We start from the raw sequence: 27,709 nt of genomic DNA, 5'->3' as shown, positions 1-27,709 counted from the left end.
TTCTTCTTAAATTGAGCAGGGAGAGGGGAGCAGAATCTGTTTCTGTAAACCTGTTTCTCTGGCAAGTTTAAGGAATACACTGTTTTGCTTGTTTACAACATCAGTGAAAGAAACCAGTCGAGGTTTATGACTAATTTTTGCTTTTATTTATTTGTTAAATCAAATCATAGGACCTGAGCCAATGGCTTCAAATTACAAGAAAGGAGATTCAGACTAAACATCAGGAATAACCTCGTGGTGGTAAGAGCTGTTTGACAGTGGAATGGACTCCTTCGGAAGATTGTGGACACTCCTTCCTTGGAGGTTTTTAAGCAGAGGTTGGATGGCCATCTGTCATTGATGCTTTAGCTGAGATTCCTGCATTGCAGGGGGTTGGACTAGAAGATCCTTGGGGTCCCTTCCAAGTCTACGATTCTGTGATTCTAAGTAACATATAATTATATAACAGATCCCCCAGGATTGTTAATTGTAAAATAAAATGGTAAAGTTTGAGGGGACAGAATTACATCCAGTTTATGCAAGGTAGCATGTGTCATTTGCATAGAGGGCAAAAAAAAAATTGTTTGTCTTATTTACACAACAAGGGGAAATGGCAAAGCAATCTAACCTCTCATCTCCATACTTACAATCAATAGAATTCACAAAAATATACTGTGCAGACCTCATTTCTTATTCATTCCAATTGCAAGGCATTATTCATTTTTGTGAATTGTGTGTATGTGTGTGTGTGTGTTTGTACACACACAATCATGAGCAATACAACTGAATGAAAAGACTGCCTGTTCCAACGCCTAGCTCCCATGCCCATCCGTGCTGCCTTTCCTCTACTACTATGCTATGCCCTTGGCTGGCCAAGCCATGTACAGCAAGGACCCTGCCCAGAAATCCACACTCAATGTTCTCATACAGTATTTTGCCTGGATTGTAGAAAAGCTGCTGTTTGACAAAACTAAACCCAAAGCAGTGCAATAAACGCGTTAACAATTTGTACAAGTATAAAGGAGATTGCAGAACAGGGCTCTGGTGGATGTAGCCTGCACAAATTTTACTTCAGTGTGTTTAGAAAAGAAGAAAAGAAGATTGCTGGAAAAGGTTTCCACTGAATATTTTGGAAAACAGACTATAATTTTTACAATGCCAAAACCAGTATGTTGGATCACATTATTAATATTAAATATCCAGCAGATGGCAGCACAGTGCAATTTAGAAGGGGTAACCTGTAATGTGAAATTCTAGGTCTAGTTATTAATGTATGACTGTGCATATATTTTTAGAAATGACAGAAGAGGTTAAGTTCTGAGTCAGTGTTCCTTCCAGTTCTTCAGGATCACTTCTGCTGCATCCAACGTGCTGTCTTTCTGTCAACAATGAACACAATAAAAGTTAAAAATTGAAACTGAAATATTATTCACGTGCGTAAGACATTTTACTGCTAGAAGATTGCAAATCCACAGAAGCACACTTCTAACGACTTCATTAGGTGCTTTTTGTGACATGTATGCTCACATGAGTTTAGAGTAGGCAAATACCTGGGTATGTCTACCCAGTGGCTAACATCCACAATGTGCCCCATTCCCCCAGCAATAAACTCTAGCTATGGTTTGGTGAGGTTGAGATGCATTCAGAGACACCTGGTCCCCAACTCCTAGATTTGGCAACCAGCCAATCTAGTTGTCAATCTGTGGAGCAGAGGAAAACTGTTTTAATTATCGTCACATCCCTGAAAAAATAAAGGGAAGCCAGCATATCATGCCTCACAGCATGAAGTAGAGGTTTCCTAGTTAAAAACTCAGCTCATTCACAAACTGCTACCTACACTGGCCTAGGTTTCAGGACTATTAGGAATACAGGGCTCTGACTATTTAGAAAAGGCACTATGTAGATCAGGGGTGGGCAACTTGTGTCTCTCGACCTAATTTCATGTGGGTGGCAGGAGGAAGAAAATGGGGAGGGAAGAGGATGACAGGAGTAAATGAAATAAATTTTAATAATATCCAGATTTGTTTCCAGATTACTCCTTGATGGAGAAGAGGTTGCCCACCTTGATGTAAAATATGATCATACCATAAGAAATTATTATTAGGAGCAGTATCAAAAAGTTATTTTAACTGCTTAAAAGTGAAAGGAGAAGATCAAAGTTTTGGTACTAATAGAAACAAACAGCCTTGCTAAGACTTAAACAATTAAGCTTTATTTAAGCACATGCTATAGAACTTACTTTGATGAAGCAAAACCGTATGTACTTTTCAAACTGTTCTTTGGTCTCAGGGCCGCAAAAGGAGGTGAGAGGAATAGCTGACAGTTTCTTTAAAAAGCACAAAGCACAATTGCGTTAAAACAGCTTAAACCTTAGCTCTTGGAAGCTCTAGTAACTGTATCTTTGGGAGAGTTTAAAGGCTGCAGCCTAAGAGTTTAATTAAGGCCACATCACACATTAACAAAATTCTCATGTGCAAGATATAGCACTGTACTATCATGGATGAACATTTCACACATGGCAAATTTTATGTGCATGGTCTGGGAAGCAGAATTAAGCTACAAACAGATTGCCACAATATTTCCTTCACTGCTTCAAGCACAGAAGTGCTTTCCCTGTAGGAATTCAGCAATGTTGCATTCTGGAAGCACCCTGAGCTAGCAGTTTGCCCTCATCTTCCTAGCAAAGGAGCTGATCTTTAAGTAGTGGTTGTGTCTAGGCCACAGACTGGCCTAGCAGAGGCAAATCCCACAGAGCAGATGTCAGTAAAGGGCTTTTATCTCTGCTGAAGCAGGGAAAAGATCTGCAAGCCCAGCAATGGGTATGCAGCTTTCCAATGAGCACACAATCCCCTACATCAGGGCCACCTGTTTTACAGTCTCACTTAGATGTTAGAATTAAAACAGTTTTTTGAGCAAAAAAAGTAGGAGGGAGAAATAAAACCAATCCTTACCTTAGATTTTATCATCCATTTAACAAATTTATAATCATAAGGTTTATCTTTTTCCATGTCAGACAGATCTACATCTTTAAAACAAAAGGAAGAGGTGAAAAACACTGCAAGAGCTGCAATTTTTCAAAAGAAAAGCATTACCCAGTATGGGCACTTCAGCAGAGATTTTTTTTACAGAACAGTAAATGGAAAGGATCTGGAGCCCAGGGTAAGATCAAAAGTGCAAGATCTGCTATTGCACTTCTCTTTCCCCAGGACTGCTCCCCAGAGTACCAGGAATTTGCTCTTAAGCTGCATTCAAAGGGGAGAGCTAGACATTACGATAAAAAGGGTCTGCTGCCAATGGCACACAACCCTTTTCTCTGTAATGAAAAATTCACATCATGATACGTTAGCCTGTGTATTTTTCCACCGTGTTCAGTATCATTGACTGCTTGTGGTGGTGGGGAACCACACAGGTAGGTCTCACTTACAGATTGAGAAAGGGCAACATGACAACAAGCTGCAATTACTGCCTAGTTCTGCTGTAAGTGCAGCAGGATACCTACCGTTATTGAAAACTAGTGTCATTCAGCCCGTTAGGTAAACGGGCGCTAGAACGTATGTGAGAGGAGCGGCGGGGCCGCGGCCTACCTCACCCCCCAACATGTGGGCGCATTGCCAGGCATCTTCCTGCCGCAGCGGGCCTGCGTCTAGGAGGAGAAGGGGAGGCAGCCTTCTTCCTCCCGAGTAGACCTGCCCGACCTCTCCCGGGGGGTCTCCCTTCCGAGGCCTCTCGGGGGCCTAGCTGGGCAAAGGCGCAGGTGGCAGGTGGTGAGGAGATCTTCCCGGCTGGGCCTACCTGAGCGAGCCCGGCCCCCTGAGGGTGAGGAGCTCAGGCCGGGCAGAGGCTAGGGATGGTGAGGCACGCTCGGGCCGGGCTGCTCCCGCTGCTGCTGTTACCATCGCCGCCACTGCCTCCTTCCTTCGCCAGAACAACGGAGGCTGGTGACAAAGGTGGATCCGGGGGCGCCCATGGCTGTCGCAGGGCCGAAGCCGGGGCGGCGGCGGTGGGAGAGGGTGGGGATCCTCTAGGCGCCCATGGAGGCCGGCCCCCTGAGGGCGAGGAGCTCAGGACGGGCAGAGGCCAGGGAAGGTGAGGCATGCTCGGGCTGGGTTGCTCCGGCTGCTGCTCTTACTGCCGCCGCCGCCTCCTTCCTTCACCAGAAGGCTGGAGGCTGGTGACAAAGGTGGCTCCGGGGGCGCACATGGCTGTCGCGGGGCCGAAGCCGGGGCGGCGGCGGGAGGGGGCGGGGATCCTCTAGGCGCCCATGGAGGCCGGCGCTGGGAGCGGCCCGCTAGCACAGCCTCCGGTGCCGCATGAGAGTGTCCTGGGCTCTCAGCCTCTCTCACTAGCCGCAGCTACCCCTCCGCGCCGACTCCTCCGCATGGGGCTTGTCCGGGCTGGCGCCTCCTCAGCCGCCGCCTCCTGCACCTCCTCCCTCGCTTGCTCGTGGGTCTCTAAGGCAGGCGGGGGCGGCGCTGCTGCTGGAGGCTGCCGCCACACGGACCCATCTTCCACCTTCACCTCAGGTCGCTGCTACTGCCCCGGTAGGGAAACGGTAGGCAGAGGGGTTGGGGGGGAGTGTGCGCGCATGCGTCCAGTCTCTGCATCCAATCCCTGTGTCCGTGGGGCACATGTGCAGTAGCGCAAACCCAGGGACACAGGGACTGGACGCAGACACAGGGACTTTATTATATAGGATATTTGTGACAGAAAACACACACATTGTAGCCCACCCTTTACTAATAGTAAATTTTTCCCAGCTTCAGTACTGGGTCATCACCCCCATTCCGGCCATGGAATAAAATCTTCACTTACTTAATGTAGATACGTCGACAATCATAAAGTATCCTCCCTCTGGAACAACAGGTTTCAGCCCAACTCCCAGGAGCATGCGAGCCATTCGGTTCCGTTTGTCTTCTAGCTCTCTAGGCAAAGAATGGAAGTAGCACTCTGGGTCATCCATGCGCTTCACGTCTATCAAAAAGGCTTGTGCCACAGCTTCCTGAAAATTCAAATCAGGAAAGGAGGGGGGAACCACACATTTAAGCACATCATCAACAAGCAGCAGGCACAAAGCAGACCTTGTGAAGATTCACTTTTAATAAGAAATGCTGTAGTCAAAGAAATGCTCAGATCTCTAAAATCTAATTATGAGTTTTTCCATAATAAAACAGATCATTCTAGTAAAATAGAAAGTCAGTGAAGAGTAAAAATAAGATTGTCAATTGGGCTTAGCAGTGAAGGGTGGGGGGAGAGAAGGCAGATGGAAATGCTTCTAAAATTGCTGGATACACATCTATCACTAAAATAGATATATTTCCTTTCAAGTATGATATTTTTAAAAAGTCAAATACCTTCCGTCTCAGTTATTAATTCAGTAATGTGTATCTGATTTTTTAATGTTTAATGCTTTAATAATGACATAAATTATAAAGAATTTATCATTCCTTTTCCTAAATGGCTCAGGGCTGCAATACCTCAAGGACTGCATCTCCCCATATAAACTGACAAGACTCTGCGATCATCATCTGAGGTCTTTCTGAGGCCTTTCTTCATGTGCCTCCTCCATGAGAGGTCCAGAGGATAGCAACACAAGAACAGGCCTTTTCTAAGTAGCTCCCTGCTTGTGGAATGCTCTCCCTGGGGAGATTCATTTGGCGCCTTCATTATACATCTTTAGGCGCCAGGCGAAAACATTCCTCTTCAACCAGGCCTTTGGCTGAATAACAGTCTAGGTCCTTTTAAATGTGTTGGGGGGTATTGTTTTGTTTTTGTACTTATTATTAATATTACGTACTTTGTGGTTTTATTCTTGTTTTTATGCTATGGACAGTCCTGAGATCTTAGGATGAAGGGCAGTATACATATGTAATTAATTAATTATTAATAATAAATAATAATAAACAAACAAACACAAATGAGAATGAAGTCTACAGATCTTCCTTTCTTACCACAAAGTATAGAAAACCCCAAACATTTAGGAAGCATACACCTTGATCTGAAAACAATCCAGCCAAAGGATGCAGAGAAACAAACATTTGCCAAACAGTAACTTTCCACAGGGTCCAGGTAACCACTGTATAAGGCAGTTGTCTGTATCATCCTGCCAAGCAGTAAGGAGAATCTTACTACACATCAGATGCATGGCAGTATGTATTATATACAATGGCAATCACTCACCCCAACTCCCATCACTTGTGTCTGTTGTTTTCCTGCTAATAATGGAATGTCCAAATTATTGACATTCAAATGCTAATCTACATTGGATCTACATGCTCAAGTGTTAATTCCATCTGCAATTCCCACAAATAGATCCCTTATTAGCCAATTTCTAATGATGTTTAGTGGCTCAAACCTCCTACACTGCATCACCCTCTCTAGAAAACCTTTTGTATGCATTGGTACCTACCTGTAACGGAGTTGGGCATGTATAGAGTGTATTTTGTTGAACCACCTGCAAATGCTTCATCAGATGTTGGGGACCAACAGACCAGCCAAGCTTCAACAAAAAGAAATAAATTGTTAACAAATATCTGGCTGTTTACTTAACATTTATAAAAGTTGAGAAACATGGAAATAATCACATTTTAAACTGGTGGACTATTGACAAACTTAAAGGGGGGACCCATCTCTTCCAGTTTATAAAAGATTTCCTGCCTGGCTTAGATAATTACTCCCCAGGGGCAGCAAGGCGTGTCCCTATTTAAAAGGCTGCTCTGCAATTAAAATAAATCCCTGCCAAGAAAAATGAAATTTATGTTCCCCAAAAATGTTACAAAAATTAAGCACAGGTGCATGTATTATTTATCTGTGCAGGAGCCTGTTTGTGTATACATATTGTATTTATAGTTTTCACAAAATAAAAAATTACCAAAAGACGCACAGTATTTAAGTTACAGCATGAGCTTGCCTAACTCTGCTTCCAAGAGAGCTACAGAGCCATGCCTAAGGTATGTTTGCATACACACATGGGACTTTACATGGTTCTGTTTCTGGATGAAATACCCACGTGTATTTTCCTGTGTTGGGGAAGCCCCCAACATTTTATGATACCTTTTCAGTCAGGCAGTGAGGATAAGAAGCACCTGCAGAAGTCTCCTTGTAGCTTGTTGGACCCTGACCTGATTTTCTCATGCAAAGCTTGCTGCCAGCAACCACCACCTTCTACATCTAACATTGGAACTGGCATAGTAAGCACAAGGTCTTCAAAAAGATGTGCAAACTGGAAAGGCTTATTGCTTACAACGTACATAGCGGCCGCCTGTTCAAAATGATGTAAACAGTAGGATTTCTAAGTTCTGAGTGGAATCTCCTGTATGCACGGCATCTAGAATTTCTATAATGTCAGGGGTTAATTTTTAATACAGATTCTGCACGTGTTGCGTATAGATTGTGCACGCTTGCAAATGATCTCCTCCTCCATGGTACGTCAACACAGTGGCACTTCAACATACAGCACTTCTTCATTTGCATTATGTCTTATTCTGTTCACTTACCTTCCAGCCAGTTACACTGTATGTTTTCCCAGCACTTCCGACAGTTACTGTTCTTTCCCACATTCCAGGCAAAGTAGCTGTGAAAAAAAGAAAGAAAAGGATCAAGAGTTAATTACATATGAACGGAGCTAACAAGCTTTACCTCTCTAACAATAAATAGGTATGTTTTAATGCATCCTTCAAAGGAACCTATATTCTTTTGGGTAAGTATAAAGCTGGCTTCATTATGTTCAAACTAAATGGGTACTGTATGTACTGAAAGCACATTGCTCCTTTACTCACACCCTCATTAAGGCATCTTGTGGCACATGAGGGTATGTCCACACCAGAGAGAGGTCTTAATCATTTTATCGGGTCATTCAAATGAGCTCCTAACTATGGGGTCACGAAGAGTCAGACACAACTAAACGACTAAACAACAACTGTTGGTATTGAACTGAAAGAGTAAAATTGTCCCTAAATCCCATATAAACGGTGTAGCACACAAAATACACACAAATCCAAAATAAAAATTTAAAGAAACCCATAAGAGTATTTTCCTGCAATCCATATTAGGGCGGAGATACAAGTTATAGATGATGCATTAACTCATGCTATAGCATCATCAGGTTGTCCAGCCCTCACTTGACATCATTGGGTACCAATTGAGGAAAACGACAAGTAATGCTATGTGCTGCAGTGATGCGATGAGCTGCAGACAAGGAGAAGGGAACACATTCTGTAATGCATAGTTCTGTGATGAATTCCAGCCATCACCATGGGCTGTGATTACATTTAGTAAATCTAAAACAAAACAAGTGATTATCAATTTGTGGAGCAAACAGCTAGCCAACTCATTTTCAGAAGATGGCTGGGGAGTCACACAATCAACCAGGTGACTTTTAGAGTAAATATTTTGTGAACAAAGGACAAACATTGACCTGCAACACCTTCATTGTATTAAGCTACAGAAGAACAGGATGTATTTTTGTATTTGAGCAAGCACCAAGAACTATTAATAAGGCTACATGCATACATATTACCCAAATAAGCACTATGCCTGTTGAGACGCCAGAAGAATCCTTGCTTACAATATGCAATCTTTAAATCTGCCAGTAGAACTCTAATCATTAGTCACATGAAGCTCCTGTTTTGCACAAGCTAGATAAGAGAAATGACAAAGTGTTCTAAACCAGAGGAAACTGCCTAGATGACAGCACAAATACTATGCTGATTTTATGATATATCACTGGCAACCTCTATTAGATAAATATTAGAGAGCCACCACCAGATGCTGTAAATTGATGCAATGTTCATTTCACATTTTTCATGAGCGATGTGTCATTTCAGCTGATGGAATACGTGAAGCTTAATACAAGAACATCTCTGCCTCTAGGGAGAGGATTTGTGTTCTCCTTTTTGCACAATCTTTATGTGCATGTTATACAAGCTAGAGAAAAACAGGTTTCTTGGGAGAAAAGATTTCTGCTTAGTTCATAAAATAACTGTCACTTGCATATAGGTTTAATGGTTTGTAGGTTTCAACAATAGATTGGAAAACTGTTTTTGGGATCTGCTTAAAAGTGAGCAAACGAAAAAGCACTGTTGGCCAAATGCTATGCTGTATATTGAATCGTTTAGCAAGGCGTTTTGTACATATTATCTGCTGGGTGATAAAAATGCCTGTGTCCATCAGGAATGCACTTCTCCCATATGATAAGATGCAACTGAAATAATAGATTCCCCCCCCCCCCCATTCCCACCAAGGTCCATTGGAGGACAGAGATGCATTAAGGCATCCAAAGTGCTCATACATATCATTTACATACAAGTGATTTTAAATGAACATTCAAGACTGTACAAATATTAAGATCAGTAGGAAATTACATGTCAAAGACGGGAGCTGAAAATTGAGAAATACAAAAGTAATTCATTTTAATAAGGTAATATAGTCTTATACTTCAGAATTATAGCTAGTCTACAAAATACTATTAATGAGCTCTTATAAAATACCTAATTTTAATCCGGCAACAATACTTTCCCATTTCCAGTCTACAAACTAACACGTCTCAAAATGCTGGTGGTTTCTGAACTGGAAGAATGCATCCTGCTTAATTTTCAAAGGCTCAGTGATGGGTCTATTGCAGATCAACACCTTCAAAATTTTGAGGAAGTAATGGGCATTATACTTATCAAGGATATGTTTTGTTTAGTCGTTTAGTCGTGTCCGACTCTTCGTGACCCCATGGACCAGAGCACGCCAGGCACTCCTGTCTTCCACTGCCTCCCGCAGTTTGGTCAAACTCATGTTCGTAGCTTCGAGAACACTGTCCAACCATCTTGTCCTCTGTCGTCCCCTTCTCCTAGTGCCCTCAATCTTTCCCAACATCAGGGTCTTTTCCAAGGATTCTTCTCTTCTCATGAGGTGGCCAAAGTATTGGAGCCTCAGCTTCACGATCTGTCCTTCCAGGGAGCACTCAGGGCTGATTTCCTTAAGAATGGATAGGTTTGATCTTCTAGCAGTCCATGGGACTCTCAAGAGTCTCCTCCAGCACCATAATTCAAAAGCATCAATTCTTCGGCGATCAGCCTTCTTTATGGTCCAGCTCTCACTTCCATACATCACTACTGGGAAAACCATAGCTTTAACTATACGGACCTTTGTCGGCAAGGTGATGTCTCTGCTTTTTAAGATGCTGTCTAGGTTTGTCATTGCTTTTCTCCCAAGAAGCAGGCGTCTTTTAATTTCGTGACTGCTGTCACCATCTGCAGTGATCAAGGAGCCCAAGAAAGTAAAATCTCTCACTGCCTCCATTTCTTCCCCTTCTATTTGCCAGGAGGTGATGGGACCAGTGGACATGATCTTGGTTTTTTTGATGTTGAGCTTCAGACCATATTTTGCGCTCTCCTCTTTCACCCTCATTAAAAGGTTCTTTAATTCCTCCTCACTTTCTGCCATCAAGGTTGTGTCATCTGCATATCTGAGGTTGTTGATATTTCTTCCGGCAATCTTAATTCCTGCTTGGGATTCATCTAGTCCAGCCTTTCGCATGATGAATTCTGCATATAAGTTAAATAAGCAGGGAGACAATATACAACCTTGTCGTACTCCTTTCCCAATTTTGAACCAATCAGTTGTTCCATATCCAGTTCTAACTGTAGCTTCTTGTCCCACATAGAGATTTCTCAGGAGACAGATGAGGTGATCAGGCACTCCCATTTCTTTAAGAACTTGCCATAGTTTGCTGTGGTCGACACAGTCAAAGGCTTTTGCATAGTCAATGAAGCAGAAGTAGACGTTTTTCTGGAACTCTCTAGCTTTCTCCATAATCCAGCGCATGTTTGCTATTTGGTCTCTGGTTCCTCTGCCCTTTCGAAATCCAGCTTGCACTTCTGGGAGTTCTCGGTCCACATACTGCCTAAGCCTGCCTTGTAGAATTTTAAGCATAACCTTGCTAGCGTGTGAAATGAGGGCAATTGTGCGGTAGTTGGAGCATTCTTTGGCACTGCCCTTCTTTGGAATTGGGATGTAGACTGATCTTCTCCAATCCTCTGGCCATTGCTGAGTTTTCCAAACTTGCTGGCATATTGGGTGTAGCACCTTAACAGCATCATCTTTTAAAATTTTAAATAGTTCAGCTGGAATATCATCACTTCCACTGGCCTTGTTATTAGCAGTGCTTTCTAAGGCCCATTTGACTTCACTCTCCAAGATGTCTGGCTCAAGGTCAGCAACCACACTACCTGGGGTGTACGAGACCTCCATATCTTTCTGGTATAATTCCTCTGTGTATTCTTGCCACCTCTTCTTGATGTCTTCTGCTTCTGTTAGGTCCTTACCACTTTTGTCCTTGATTATGGTAATCTTTGTACGAAATGTTCCTTTCATATCTCCAATTTTCTTGAACAGATCTCTGGTTTTCCCCATTCTATTGTTTTCCTCTATTTCTTTGCATTGCTCATTTAAGAAGACCCTCTTGTCTCTCCTTGCTGTTTTTTGGAAATCTGCATTCAGTTTCCTGTATCTTTCCCTATCTCCCTTGCATTTTGCTTGCCTCCTCTCCTCCGCTATTTGTAAGGCCTCGTTGGACAGCCATTTTGCTTTCTTGCATTTCCTTTTCCTTGGGATGGTTTTCGTTGCTGCCTCCTGTATAATGTTACGAGCCTCCATCCATAGTTCTTCAGGCACTCTGTCCACCAAATCTAAATCCTTAAACCTGTTCCTCACTTCCACTGTGTATTCATAAGGGATTTGATTCAGATTGTATCTTACTGGCCCAGTGGTTTTTCCTACTTTCTTCAGTTTAAGCTGGAATTTTGCTATAAGAAGCTGATGATCTGAGTTACAGTCAGCTCCAGGTCTTGTTTTTGCTGACTGTATAGAGTGTCTCCATCTTTGGCTGCAGAGAATATAATCAATCTGATTTCGATGCTGCCCATTTGGTGATATCCATGTGTAGAGTCGTCTCTTGTGTTGTTGGAAGAGAGTGTTTGTGATGACCAGCTTGTTCTCTTGACAGAACTCTATTAGCCTTTGCCCTGCTTCATTTTGAACTCCAAGGCCAAACTTGCCAGTTGTTCCTTTTATCTCTTGATTCCCTACTTTAGCATTCCAATCCCCTGTAATGAGAAGAACATCCTTCTTTGGTGTCATTTCTAGAAGGTGTTGTAGGTCTTCATAGAATTGGTCAATTTCACTTTCTTCAGCACCGGTAGTTGGTGCATAAACTTGGATTACTGTGATGTTAAAAGGTCTGCCTTGGATTCGTATCGAGATCATTCTGTCATTTTTGAGATTGCATCCCATCACAGCTTTTGCCACTCTTTTGTTGACTATGAGGGCCACTCCATTTCTTCTACAGGATTCTTGCCCACAGTAGTAGATATGATAGTAGATAAGCTATATCAAGGATATAGCTTATACCAAACTGAAGGAGCAGAAAATACTTTAGGAGGACTGGGTTATAATCAAAACATTGCATGTAGCTCTCTGAGGTTAGCTATAACTTTAAACTCAACAAAGAATAGGAACTATTTTTATACATATGAAAGGAACAACTTGAATGAAATGTACACATACATTTCCCATTGACTACCATACAATTCAGTACCTATCTTAATGTGTTTATTGCCAGTGTATACCAGCCATTCATATACTTCATCACTGATGCACAGGGTGTCGTTTTTAATACAGAGATCAGCAATTATCTGGAGTTCCTCTTTCGTATAGACCTAAAATAGAAAGGGAAAGAAAACAATGTATTAATCAATATCGTCACAGACGACATTTTATAACATTTAGCCGGCAGATTTAAAAACAGGAATCTCACCTTTCCTATAGGATTGTGAGGGTTATTCAATATAATAGCTTTCGTCTTGCAATTAAATTTACTTGCAAGTTCAGCAGGATCCAAGACCCAGTCCGCACTAGATGCAGTCTCTCCAGCTGCAGGTCTCTGAGTTATAGGGGGGGAAATGTTTTATTAGGCTGAAAAAACTTTCTTTAAACATTCCACTAGTGGTCTTATCCTAAGAATCATTCAACTATACAAAATACACAAGTAAACTGCATAGAAATCTCAAATTCTGATCACTAACCAAAAAAAAAGGTCATTCATATAATTTGGGACTTTCAAGTGATGATTCCTCAGACCCACTAGATGTAGCCATCAAAATCGATTAAAGGATTAAGTTTTCCATATAGTAGCAATGCATTTCTAAGAATCCAAAACTAGTACTATAAAAAACCAGGGGGGACCAGAATTATCATCCACCACTGTGGTCTTAAGTACCACTTTAAATACTGTTACAGACAAAAGCACTTAAGGATGATTGAAGCTGAATAAATTAATTAGCTGGCCTGCTCACACTCCTCAGCTTTTGAAAGTTAATATGGCTTTCACATTTAAAGCAATGCCACCAAGCAATCTTAAGTTAAATTATTGAAACCCATCTCCTATTTGGGCTTCTATCATTTGAATTCTAGACATTGGGGAAGAATTGCTTTCTTGTTGTTATTTATCTGTTTACTGGATCCATTCTGTTTCTCACTGAGCACACAAAGCAAACATAGGGAAGAAATAACATTCATTATGAAAAACTGCAAGGTGCAACACTTCTCTTCATTCCCCTATCTAAATAAACTCTGATTATAATAATATTTTAAACACACTCACATATCTCAAGGGTATAAAAACAGGCTTGGCTCCTGCCATCCTCACCATTGGCTCATAACAGTCAAAGAAGGGTTCTATTATTATCACCTAAAGTAAACATATAGGTAAGCTATGTGAGTAAGAAATTACAAAATGATATTATACCTTTCTTCAAAGAAAGAACCCGCATTTGATCTGATACAATGCTAATTTTATATATTTAGGAAAGCACATTGCATTAAAAGAAGTACTTCTTGTCAACAAACGGGGGTAGTATTTTAGATTAAAAGCTAAAACTCTTAAGTATATCTGTACCGTAAATGCCACAGCGACTGCTACTTCACAGTGGCTGCTTTTGTGTGCTGGGGATAATAGGAAATAAGTGAAGATTTATAATAATGGCAGCAGAAATGAAGGGATGAGGGAGACACAAAAAGCAAAAGAGAAAAGACAAAATATCAGAAGGCAGCTAGCTATCACTTCATTGCCAATTTTACCCCAAATAAGGCAGGCTATTTAATTTGATTTAAAGCCCATCCTACCCTAAGTGCTTATTATTGACAAACTTATACAACTCAAGAAAAAAGAACAGGGTTTGAAGTTGGGAAATATTTCAAGTTTTGAAGGGTTCAGGACCAACATTCTAGGCATCTGAAAAGGACAAGCACCTAGGATTTTTTTCAGCTGTAGCCAAGGAAGCTAATTTACAACAGGTTGATAATTAAGTGGTAGATTGATGGGCAATTCATCTCAGACATACAGTTGCTTAAAGAACACTAGTCCCTTTATCCTGCCTTCAACAGCAACCTAATGCACAATAGTTAAGCAGCTGAGGCATTTTTTATAACTTTATCCCAATGCCAAGAAATCCTTCATCTGCTAAATTAAGGTGCATCAACATACTCTTAAAGGCATAGGATTCTGGCAGGTAAAAAAAAAAGCCCTGCTTCAAAGTTGATTTCTTATTCGACCAAAACTAACAAAAGTCAGCTATCTGCTACCCATGTTCTAAGGGTGGGTGGGTGTACACACGTATGTTTTCATAGATGAGAGTTATTTTTATTCTGGGATGCATCACAAAACTTACTTCATCTTCTGCTTCAACGAGTCCCTGCACTGCACTGAACAGAGATCCATATCCCCCTATTGTCACCAGGATATCAGTGTATGGATCAATCTTTCTTCCACAAACTTTTTCATACACTTGGGACAAGACTTTCACCAACGAAGGATGTCCCTATGAATGCAAAAGAAAATACATAGACTCGTATGCCAGTTAATAACAAACAAACAACAAATAATACAGTATTGTCTGTTGGCCAAATCTAGCATGGCTGATGCACAAAACAGAGTTACCCAATTAGACATACCATTCTAAAGATTTAAACAATTAGAAACTGTCAACACGTCTAGGAGAGAATCTACTATACTGAGCTGAACAAGAAAAACAATGTAAGGCACAGTTCGGATGGAATCTCTTCTGCACAGCCAGCGTTCCACTGAATAGGAGTCTTTGTGCAACTCCACAAGCTGGGAATTGTGTGCACTATCAGTAAGGATCTATGACCGTGTCCCTTTGAAGATAAAATAATGTGGAACAAAAATGTTCGTAAGAAATATAAATTTCTAGAAACAGTCATACTACCATTCATGGGTCACTTAAAAAGGAGTAACTACCTTCTGATGAATGCTCATATTGCACCATGGTGAAGAACAAGAAAGGAAGTGGCTGTATTTGCATATAAACCATGGTTTAATGTTACAAGGATGAACCAAAGCAAGCCTCAGGCTCCTGTCCTCCTCCCCACCCCCCCACCCCGCTCCCTTCTCCATGCAGCTGCAAGAAGAAGATTGGAAGCTTTAAGTTAATTGCAGTTTAGCATTACAGTATGTCAAACGGCTTCGTTTTAATACAGTCTATTGAAACAAGCCTGGTTCATAACCCATGATTTGAAGCTGGTTTGTTTCAACGAATGATTAACCACAGTGTGTGTGGGTTGAACATCACAAGAAGCTGCAGTTAATAAAAAACAGAAGTTGAATCTTTTAAATTAGTCCTTGAAGCTCATCTTCATAATGCCAAACCATGGTTAAGCATTATGTGCAAGAAAGCCAAAGTGTAGTGCCCTGTATGCTGAAATGTACTATATAGATTAATAATGTTACATTGGGACATTTGATTCAATTACATAGTCAGTTCTCCTGGCCCTATGTATAGTCCTCTTCGGACCATATTTACATTGGCCACTGTTTGGAGATTTATGGTTACCATGTTTCTATTCAGCCCAATAATCCAGATTGAAGAAGGTGCGTGTGGAAACCATGAGAAAAGGTTTGGATATGCAACTGATTTAAAGCAACCTCTCAGAGAGCGTTAAGATATACTCACAAAACCTCGGGTGTACTGGTTCAACATATCCACAGAGGATGCTTTGGCTAATGCTTCTTTAACATAGTTAGGAGGAGATATATCTGGGAGACCTTGTCCCAGATTAACAATTGAGGGATCTGCAGCAACTTTTGTAAATTCCACCCTAAGAAAGGAAGAAATCATTACAAAGGTATTTCATACACATTTGCAGGGAAGAATATTTCGGATCCATAGTAAATCAAAAACACAGTATAGAACACATGGGTCTGTGGGAAACCACCCAGAGAGCATTCAATCAGATTTTAGTTAATCAGAGATCCTGGAGGCCTCATTGCCATCAGTCTAGTTCTAGGTCAGGCTTTCAGGCTAGAACTAGGTGCCATAAGCGTTACATGGCTTCTGTATCTCATCCTCCACTCCCAGAGTGGCTGGGGGAACCCGGCCAGATGGGCGGGGTATAAATAATAATAAATTAATATTATTATTATTATTACTATTAAGCTGAAGCACGTGATGTGACATAACCACTGCTGAAGCACCAAAGGGCAATTCATACATCATCTTGGTTGAGGACCACCTAGAACATGGAGTTATGGAGGACCAATACAACAGGTTTTGTGTCCCCCCCCCCATGCTGTTGAGAGTGCATTTGACCCTCCCTGCAGTTGACAGAGGATTTTTATTTTATTTTTCCTTCTTTATAAATGTAGCAAATTAGAACCAAAACAGCCTCATAAACAAAGCCAGAATCGCCTTATCTCAGTCTGTTAGCTAAAATTGACCCCTCATTATTTAAACGTTGTAGTCCTAGCAGAGTTGTTCTGCAGACTCACAGGCTGCACAACCAGTAATTATCACTGTGATTCATCCAAGATCTTTTAACCATAAAAGGAACAAAGGGATTAATTTGTTGGGAAGGGCGGAATAGAAGGGAGGAGCACACAAAAGCCTGGAGCCCACTCCCAGTGGCTTCACTGACCAAGAGGTTTCTCTCTCCCTGCCCCCCACCCCGGCCCTGCACCTGGTCAGCTGGCAATGTAGGTGAAAAGCATACAAATGAACTACAAAGAGTACAGACATTTTCATTATTCATTCATTCAATCATTTTCATTAATAATTACTTACCACACATTGCTATCCAGCCCTTCAATTCGTTTTGCATTTTTGTGCTTGAAGGTCATGGTCTACATACAAGAATCAAAGACGGATAATTCTTGTTAGAACTACAAAGTACAGTGGTTCCTCGCCAGACGAATTTAATTCGTTCCACGGGTCTTTTCTTATAATGAAAAATTCGTCTAGCGAATCCCATAGGAATGCATTGAATTTTGGGGGGATTTTTTTTTTGCCCATAGGAACGCATTAATTGAATTTCAATGCATTCCTATGGGAAACGCGATTTGCTAGACGAATTTTTCATAAAACGAATTCGTCTAGCGAGGCAACCTCCACTCTAAAAATCCTTTCGTTAAGCGGAAATTTCGTTAAGCAGGGCATTCGTTAAACAAGGCACCACTGTATTGTATTGTTGGACACTATGGTAATCCATGACATTTCTCCTTGTCGTTCATTCTAAAGCTGATGAAACTGACAGGCACTGCAAACACAGTTCAATGTAACAATTAACCAATATTCTATTACAATACATGTTTGACAAAATGCCAATCTATGCAAGGATACTAAATAGAATGGTTAAGATTAAATATAAGTTCTATTCAAACCCAGTATAAGAAAGGCAGAGTACATCATAGATGTATAGCAGAGCATAATCTTTTAGCACTTACTTGAGAACAAAGGGGTAGAGGAAATGTGATTTATATATCTTGTTGTTTTTCAAAGTGGTGAAGTCAAAGTAACGGTCAGAGCAGAATTGCAAAGGCTAGGCTATGTACATAAGACAGATTAATAAAAACCTGTGTGTAGGTAATAGGATCTGTCTTCACAAGATAATTGCACCTGGCTCTATGTTCCCTCCATCATATGAGGAAAGAATCTGCTAGGTACAGAATACACCCCACTGGTTGTGCCACTCTGTCCGTTCTGAACAAACAACAGCTGGAAAACTGTTTTTCCACTTTTCCAAAGAAAAAATAATCCCCTTCCTTTGTTTTCCTGGAATTTTTGTGGATCTATTAAAAACTAGGTTTTTTTAACCACTATTTTAAAAGCTAAAGTTGTCCAACACAAAACTCAAGTACCAGCAACATATTTAAAGGGTGTAACAGACAATATCATAGAATTAAAGTTTAAAAACAATAACAACATTGTGACAAATTCTCCAAAGTAACTTCAAAGCTGTTTGACGAATGGAACATACAGTGGTACCTCGGTTTACGAACACCTCGGGTTACGAACTTTCGGTTTACGAACAATCCTAACCCGGAAGTAAGTAACCCGAGGTTTCAGAGGTTTCAGAGACAGCGAGAGAAAGGAGGCTGCCCCGAACGCCGACAACAGCCCCTTGCAACCGGTCCGGCAGAAGAAGCAGATGGGTAGCAAGAACCGCACCGCGCCTCAGCGCCCTCGCCTCCCACCATGGCCGCGCCGCCGGTGACCCTCGACCATCATCTCAGAGCGGGAGAAGAGACGGCGCCGCGGTGAGGAAGGCGGGAAAGCCCGAGCCTGCTCAGCAGGGAGGTAGCGCTTTCCCCGCTCATGGGGAAAAGGAAGGGGTTTGAGCCAGGCGCTGTGCAGGGCAGGCGCATGCTAGGGGTTCTTCTTCCTCAGGCGCTGGCAGCGAGGCTCCCTCTCTCGTCGCCTGAGGAGGAGGAGGGGGAAGCCGCCACGACGACGGAGGCGACACTTGCCGGCTGAGGGAGTTTGTGAGAAGCCGACAGAGCCGCCCTTCGCAATGGTGAGAGCGGCGGAGAAGCGAAGGGACGGGGATTGGGGGGTTCCGCTGCCTCCGGGGCTCCTGACCGTGTCCATCTCTTCTCTCTCCCAGCAGCCTGGCTCCAATCCCAGCGCCACCAAAAAATAAAAGTTAATTTAAGTTAAAAGACAGTAACAATTGTGTTAAATTGCTGCTTTAGGGGGTGTTTTTCATCGTCTGGAACGGATTAATCCACTTTCCATTACTTTCAATGGGAAAGTTTGCTTCGGTTTATGAACGCTTCGGTTTATGAACAGACTTCCGGAACCAATTGTGTTCATAAACCGAGGTACCACTGTATATGTAAAGAATATGAATGTTCAACACACACCAAGCGGCATAACCACAGTCCAGATAAAAGGAAGCACTGTTTGGGTGACCTTCATTCTACCGTGCTGGCTATACAGTTCTTTGCTCCAGAACACTATTTTTCAATCCAAATCTTGAACTGTTTCATAAATGTCTGAGAGGCAAGGATTTTTTTTTTAACATCCAAGCCAACCTAGTGACTCCACATCCCGGACCTCTACATATGATTCTATGAAATGTAATAAATAAAAAAGATGGAGGTTGTAGCTTGAGGTGTTACAGGTAGTAAAGGAAACAAAAGGAAGAAAAAAGCTGCCTTTACCAAGGTTCTTTTAAAACATATCTCTCAGAGTTAAATCAATCAAGAGTCTTGCAGCACCTTAGAGAATGGCACGTCTATATAGCCATACTTGTTTACTACTAAAATTATCGTTATTTTAACTTATGGTCAATACCAACAGTGTTCCAATTGATACCTTCTGCAATAAGAACAAAAGCAAGCAGAAGAAAATACTGTCTTGCACAAACTTGCTCACTACAAAAGGTGAATTGGTTTACAAGTGTCCAGCAATGCTGGAGAGCAAAACAAAGACATTAAACAAAACCAGATCTCCAAATTCAGGATCGTGGGCATGAGCGAAACATAAATAAATAATAATAAATAAATAATATGGACATACAATCACATAAGCTGTGAAGATATGGAATACATACAGGAGAGGATGAAACCCTGAAGTATCTCAAAGGGTAAGTAATCTTCAGTAGTGATGTTCTAGTGCCAAGGGAGTTGAAGCATTGCTGAGCAAAGAACATGCCTGCATAACAGTAAGTTTATAAGTGCATGAAACTACTGTACATACAAACAATAGTGCCAAATACCAGACCATAATTGTATAAGTGTTCTTCAGTGTAACTTAAATCCCTATGCGGCATGTCTGTTGATATAGGTAAAGGACCCCCAGACAGTTAAGACCAGTCAAACTTGACTATGGGGTGCGGTGCTCATGTCACATTCAGGCTGAGGGAGCTGGCGTTTTTCCAAAGACAGCTTTCCGGGTCATGTGGCCAGCATGACTAAACCGCTTCTGGTGCAACAGGACACTGTAAAGAGTGCCAGAGTGCACAGAAACACCGTTTACCTTCCCCCCGCAGCACTACTTATTTATCTACTTCCACTGGTGTGCTTTCAAACTGCTAGGTTTGCAGAAGCAGGAACAGAGCAAAGGGAGCTCACCCTGTTGCGCGAACTTGAACCACCAACCTTCTGATCGACAAGCCCAAGAGGCTCAGTGGTTTAGACCACAGCACCACCTGCTCCCTTTCTGTTGGTATAAGCCTTACATATTAAGGCTAGATAGTAGGAGCAGAGGACTTGAATGTCATCACACATGTCATATACTCATCCATCTAGGTAAGCTTTCACTCCTATTTTAGGCTTAGTAACTACCTGATCCCTGCAACTGGGTCAGTCAGTACTCTAAGTATAAATCACTATGTTTCTAAGATTACAGAAACCAGTCAGTATGCATGTTCATTCAGAACAAGCCTAATCCCTGGCCAGGATCAGCAAGGCAGAGCAGCAGATCCATATCTGAAGCCATCCTGCTTGCACCAGACTGGGTGGAAGTTGAGAAGTGTCAATTTTTTGCTGGTACAGCTGAGAGCCGAAGAATCAAGTCTCTTAGGGAGAACTGGGGGACTTTGGATCCAGGTAATCCAAAGCCACTGGCATCCCACAAGGTTTTCCATGGCCTACTGCCAGTGGGAGAACTATGACCTTCTGAAAGTTGTGGGTCTACAGCAAGGATTGCCAAACTGTGGTCTGTGGACCAACAACCATCTGTGAGTGCCATTCCTTCTGTAGCATGTCTGTAGATTTGTGGCCGAAGACAGGAGATGGCAGATTCATCTCATATTGATTAATTGTATTTTTTTAATTGCTTCTTTTTATTCTGATACTGTACTTCATACTATATGAAATAAAAGAAATAAATATACAATTGAAAATTATTCAGCATCTAGCACAGCACATTACAATTGCTGTAACAGGCAGAAAAAGAATTAAGTTGTCTGACAAGACCCTCAGCAATTTTCAAGTGTTACATGGGTAAAAAAGGGGGGGCACTGGTCTAAAGCTCCCTCATCCCCAACTATTGGCTATACTGACTGAGACTTTGAAATCAAAATATATTTTAAACTACTTATTTGAGATACTACAGTATTGCATAATGCATATACAGCCAGCTGTAAAATTCATCACCCCAGAAACTGAGGGAAAGTTACATTATGAGTCTTTATAACATTATAAAAACACTTAGTACCATTAGGATCCAATAATCTAGGTCACTTTCATATGACCTATCAACTGAGTATTCATCCTGATTTGCTGAGCAGTTATATGATGTCCAATTGGAACATTCATTCCAAGTGGTTTGCTGAAAGGCTATACAATGTCTCATCAAGGTATCTGAAGAAGTGTGCATGCACACAAAAGCTCATACCTATGACAAACTTAGTTGGTCTCTAAGGTGCTACTGGAAGGAATTTTTTTATTTTTTGTTTCACCAAGCCATTGTTATCCTACACCTTCAAGTGCATTTTTCCACACCTTTTCCTTACTACAAGTCGTCCGATTTCTTTAGGAAGATTTTTTTGTCACACACGAGCACCAAACCCACTTGCCTTGCGTAACCTGAAATTGCCAATATGCAAACTGAATCTTAGCACAAAATAGGGAGAGGAGACCCTAGAAGCAGGCCACGTTCCCTCCATTTCTTAAACCCTTTCTTGGGAGCTCAAGTTTACCCCTCCAGTGCTGGGTTACCAAATAGGCAAAGTACAGGGCTGCCATATGTTCGGAATTTCCACTGTAGTCAAAAGCAGTGTCCGGGCGGAATGTCCGGAAAAATCCAAAAGTATGACAACCGATGTCGCTACAATTCCCAGCAACCTTAAACTACATTTCCCAGGATTCAGGGGGAGTGGGTTGGCAGGTGCAACCCTATGGGCCTTTTAGGGGCCCTGCAACAACAGAACCAAATACTGTAATATCTATTTGATCTTAAAATAAAATTAGAATGAAGTATTGCAATATAATTTGTCGGGTGGGGGGTGGGAGCTGAGATTCCGACTGTTTGGGGGCCTCCATGGGGTTTAATCCCCTGTACCCCTCGCAATGCTACAATTCCCAGCACCCTTAAACTACAGTTCCCAGGATTCTGGGGGAGAGTGGGTGGGCAGATGCATTCGGCAAGCACTCCTGCCTAATATTTAAACGCCTGCTTCTGGGATTATTTATTAACTAAATCGCATTATTTGCTTAATTCAAACTCCCAAGTCTGAGGGGTTTTTTGGCGGGGGGAGGGGAAGGATTCACCCGCCCAAACGAAGCCTTGCCAATACTCCTTTCCTCCACCTTTAATATTTAAATAATATTAAATATTATTATTTAATGTTAAATATTATTTAATATAATATTAAAAATATAATTTTTACTACTGCTACCACCACGCGGGCTTCCCCTGCCCTTTGGTCCCCCTCAAGTTATGGGGCTTCTCCTTCCTCGCCCGCCTCCGGGTCTCTCGCCTCCTCCCTCCTGAAGGTGCAGGTACACCTCTTCCAGGAGGCTCCCTCGAGGCCATTTTGTCCCCTTTCCCTCCCCTCATATCTAAACGTGTGAAGGGACTAGAAGCCACGTTAGCGGCAGCCGAGCCGAAGCCGGCGGGGCGAAAAGTTCAGGAAAAGGACGGCGGCGGATCGGAGCTCGGCCTCCTCCTTCTATCTCCCCTCAGCCGCGTGGCGGGCGGGGGGGGGGGAGGCAACTCGCTTACCTCGCTCATCCCGGATATATGGCGCGTGTGTGTTTTTTTGAGGCGAAAGGCGGAGAAGACGAAGCAGCAGGGGAGGAGGGGCTAACTAGGCCGCGGCGGGAGCAGGAGCCGCTCGGTTGTTTCCTGAAGCCGTGGGGCGGCCTCGGGGCGGCTCGGCTGCGGCCTCGGGGAAAGCGTGGGGTCCCGCCGCCGTTCTGCATTTTCTCTCCCGCAGGAAGTTTGCAATCTTCGCTAATCTCTGTACATGCAGGTAAAGGAACAGAGAGTGGCTCGGGAATAATAAATAATATAAAATATTATTATTATTAATCAAGCTTCTTCTTGAAACAGGCCACGCTCCCACCATGGTTGCAAATGGTCCGCTCAAGCATTTCTGCCTTAGCATTGCGGCGCCAGCATTTTGCATACGTCCGAAATCTTGTTTTTCACAGCATATTATTGTTTATATGATGTGATTCTGTCTCCTTCTATGCCATTTGCATCATTAGGTTAGGGCAGGGGGAAGGATACCCACCTGTCATCTTCCTCTGTCCGGCAGATTTGGAATGAAATCTCTCAACCACTGTTGTTTTAAGTTACTTTCGCCCCCCCCTCTCAAGTGCTGGGGGAAAATCTGTCAAAATCTTTCTACAATTTCTACTTTTTATTAAGTATTTTTATTTACCGTATATTCCAGCGTATAAGACAACTGGGCGTATAAGACAACCCCCAACTTTTCCAGTTAAAATATATTCCAGTTTGGGATATACTCGCCGTGTAAGAAATACAACCCGGCTTATAGGATGACCCCCGACTTTTGAGAAGATTTTCCTGGGTTAAAAAGTAGTGTTATTCGCAGGAATATACAGTATTTACTTGGTTTGGGGGGGGACAAGCTACACCCATGACCACTTGGCTGTTTTGCTGTTTAGCATTTTTTTCCTTTTTTTCCCTAAATGAAGCTCTCGCTCTACCCCACACCCACTCTCACAGTGTAAGAGTGTGGCATGTGCTCCCCTTTAAAAAAATATTGTTCATACATGCCAGGGAGAAAGGATCGGTCTGGTCCAGAGCTTTCCAAACTTTTCATGTTGGTAACACACTTTTTAGACATGCATCATTTCGCAACACAGTAATTTGGTTTTATTAGCAAACTGGAGGTTAAACTAACCCCTTTGCAGCCCCTGGAGGAGCGTGGGGAGCGTTCGCATGACACAACTACACACTGCAGCCGACACAATGTGTTGCGACACACAACTTGGAAAGCTCTGGTCTAGTCCATTGGTTCCTAATTGCTGGTCTGCAGACCCCAGGGGGTCTGCATAGCCCACCCAGGGAGTCTGGGGTACCATTAACTACCATAGAGATCAAAATTTTCAAAAGTAGGGAGTCCATGGATTGGCTTTTGAAAAACGGGGGATCCATCTGCAGTACTTAGCTAATTCGGAACCACTGACCTAGTCTTTTCCTGAAATGGTGTTCATGTAGGATGCAATATGGTACTGGCAGGTTGAAGTAGCACAGTCCAAGGAAATGTTTGGCAAGTCTTGTGACTGTATAATGAGCTGGCTTTTAGCCTCTACCCACTACACTTTCCCAGGGAGTGCAGGAGATGTAGCTGAGCCTGCTAACTAGTATTTGAACAAGGCTAAAATCCTGTGTACATTTTCTTGGGAGTAAGGCTAACAGGACTCTGCCTTCTGAGTGAAACAGAAATGCACAGAAGTGCATGCAGAAGATCATGGAGCCACACATTTTATTGCCTCTTCCAAAGCTTCAGTTTATCCTGAATAAACAAAAGGGAGGTTTGCGCTGTTTTAAGTGCGGATAGGGCTCTGGGGCAATTCTTAGGTAGAAAATGACCTTGCTTGAGGACAGTTGTGAGCATAAGCCTTCCCTGTAAAATTACAAATATTGTAAAAGCTATGTTCCTTCTTGCACTGTAATTTGTTTTCTGTACCGTACATATACCTTTCCACCTTGTAAAGTGAAAAATCAAAACGATGCCTCTACCACCTGCTCAGGACTAGAGCTCTTCTCCCCACAACCCAATTGTCCTACAGAGATGGAAAGAGAGAAATGACACTTCCTTGTGAAGCTGCTGCTCGAGTCAACTTTGCTTCATAGGCTGTGTGCACACGTACCTTACCAACTTAAAACTCAGCTAGGTCATTATTTTTCTCAGTTTGAACGTAGTTTTGGGGAAAATAGATGAAAACAAAGTATTTCATAACAAAATAAAAAAAATCCTTCCAGTAGCACCTTAGAGACCAACTAATTTGTCATAGGTAGGAACTTTCGTGTGCATGCACACTTCTTCAGGTGTATCTGAAGAAGTGTGCATGCACATGAAAGCTCCTACCTATGACAACTTAGTTGGTCTCTAAGGTGCTACTGGAAGGATTTTTTTATTATGTTTTGACTGCATCAGACCAACACGGCTACCTACCTGTGAAGTATTTCATAACCATCAACAGGATAGAAATGGATTGTGGCTTACTTTGTGTATACATCATTTCCCAAACCAGTGGTGGAAGTGCATTGGAGGCAAAAGTACACCCTGCGACAATTACATTAAAGCTTAAATGTGTGCAGAATGTGACTACTGTACTGTATTCACAAGAGCCTGGGACTGCTAACTTAATTAACACCTGTAATGCAGAATACTCCCATTAGAAACCCGGTGCAACCATCATAAGTCATTACAATCCTGACCTTGATGGCGGCCCATCAGTTGGACTCATTCATAGGTAGCCTTATACATTGATCAAATAAAAGTACGGCATTTTGCACACTTTGAGAAAGTTATTTGGTCTTCAAATCACCTCAACAAATGGGCCAGTAGAGGGCAGTGTGTCATAAAGCTTTGTGAATATATGGGCTTTAGGAGGAAATCTCAATTTTTAAAACATTTTATTCTTGCTGATTTATGCTCAATGTAACTAAAAACCCTTCTCAGAAATTTGATGGAAATCTGCTGTTTCTGGAATTCCTTGTCATAGTGTGCACCACTATGATGCTTGTAAGACAAACAGATTCTGCAGATAAGTGCAACAACTAATCACGTATTTCTGAGCATCCACACTTGAGTGCTAAAATTGAAACCAATGTTTTCTGCAGTAGCAGATGTGCTCTCCCTGATCTGAAATCTTCCTGATCCTTTCAGAATGACAAGTTTCTCTTTTTATCCCAGCATTGTGAAGCATGGCTGGTGATCCAGATTTACATGAGAAGGGGAACTACTTACTTCCTCTTTATTGCTAGTATTAAATACAGTTTTGCAGCTCTATTCCTGTTTCCTTGGAACTAAATCCGACGTGAGATAAATATGGCTTACCAAATAAAGTGTGCTGGCTTTGATATTTTCAAAGCAAGAGTAGCGATGTTCTGTAAAATAAACCGGCACTCTGATTTTAAATGTCAGTGCATTCATCACACAATAGGTAAAACTTGATCATATTGAACCAAACCTATTAAAAATAAGCCATCTCAATAGCTGAAGTTCTTTAACCATCTTCAAAGGCTGCCTAATGCAGCAGAGAGCATTATGATAGTCAACAAATGCAAACAAACCTCACTGCAGCCAACCACAGACAATAAATCTTTAATAAAAATTATGAAAACAAAAACTGGCAGTCGCCATGTCTGCTGTGTCTCATCAGGGATACTTAGCATATCAGGCCCAGCTAATAAAAGGCCTTCCAGACAGCAGCTCTCCCTGGGAATCCAGAGGTAAAGTTGAGTCCAGCAGTACTTTCAAGCTGCAAACCTGATCTTTACAGGAAAGTGTAACCCTGCCCTTACATAACTTGCCCCCATTCAATTGGTCCTTTGATTCCCCCACTATCATTAGCTCTTATTGGGTTGACCTTAAGGTTATTCACCCTCATCTACAACTGAATGCAAGTACATATTTAAAGACATAGCTGCTTTCCACCTGGATTTGGTGGAAAGGCATCATGCAGGTAGCTACATGCTTTGCTCAGGGACAAACAAGGATGGGCAATGCTGCCCCTGGAACATGTACTGGCAATTCCGTGTGGCCAAAAATTCCCTTTTATACCACATCCCTCAACGTATTTGCAGGAAGCAAGTTCAAGCACATCACAGCTGACAGCTCTTTAAGCTATTTATTGAAAAAAATTAATGTACTCAGTTAAATGAAAGGGGGAAACAAAGATTTGTATGGCACAACTGGGAGCTCTTGAATTTAGGGGGAGAACAGTGGGGGGTGAAACTTGGGGAGAAGGGGGAATTTCATAAAAGGCAAATGGGAACTCCATAGAGGAAATTCAAGTGCAACAGCACAGTTATAGAAAAGCTTGGATGTTTATATTTGAAGGAACAAGGAGCATATTTCTACTTGCTTTACAAAACAATCATAATCCCTGCGCCACACTGCTGAAAGGGGATAGGATGAGGCAAAGGTATCCTTCTGCCAGCAGAGAAGCTCCTTTGGCTGTTATGGAATTATTTATTGCTTCCTCTGTGCTTGCCAAGTGGAAGCTCTCACTGTGTGCCTTTCAAAGCAGAACACACGCTACTACTGATCGGGGTTTCCACCATCAGTAGCCAATCGTAAGGCCACAAAACAAGGCGCTAGGGGTAGAGCAGGGCTGGATCCAAGACTGGGTTGTTTCTCAGAGAAGGACCCGATAGGGCAGGAAAAAACGATGCAAAACAATAACCCCACAATTTTCCACTGTGGCCGGTGCAAGTGGCAAAGCTGCAGATGTGGGCAA

General features: G+C 42.2%; 1 protein-coding gene across 2 annotated transcripts; it reads right to left on the bottom strand.

Annotated features, from left to right (window-relative positions):
- Positions 1-123: 123 nt before the first annotated feature.
- Positions 124-23,357, bottom strand: KYAT3 (kynurenine aminotransferase 3). 2 transcript variants are annotated; one of them, XM_035123225.3, is made up of 14 exons: positions 22,989-23,357; positions 19,873-19,973; positions 17,103-17,161; positions 15,996-16,140; positions 14,694-14,843; positions 13,628-13,714; positions 12,782-12,907; positions 12,563-12,683; positions 7,473-7,549; positions 6,386-6,475; positions 4,792-4,978; positions 2,931-3,004; positions 2,219-2,305; positions 124-1,358 (listed from the first exon to the last, which is right to left on the bottom strand). In XM_035123225.3, exons 2-14 carry the CDS (start codon positions 19,969-19,971, stop codon positions 1,302-1,304), a joined length of 1,359 nt encoding a protein of 452 aa, XP_034979116.1. In that variant the 5' UTR covers positions 19,972-19,973; positions 22,989-23,357; the 3' UTR covers positions 124-1,301. The 2 variants fall into 2 exon arrangements, with proteins under 2 accessions (XP_034979116.1, XP_088529960.1); XM_088673834.1 differs by lacking the exon at positions 19,873-19,973 and having other exon boundaries at positions 22,989-23,198.
- Positions 23,358-27,709: the final 4,352 nt, after the last annotated feature.

This window comes from Zootoca vivipara, chromosome 7 (genome assembly GCF_965207765.1).
Source record: "Zootoca vivipara chromosome 7, rZooViv2.hap1.1, whole genome shotgun sequence".
Taxonomy (NCBI): Eukaryota; Metazoa; Chordata; class Lepidosauria; order Squamata; family Lacertidae; genus Zootoca; species Zootoca vivipara.
The sequence above is the reverse complement of the archived record's forward strand: the minus strand, read 5'-3'. Positions and strand labels throughout refer to the sequence as shown.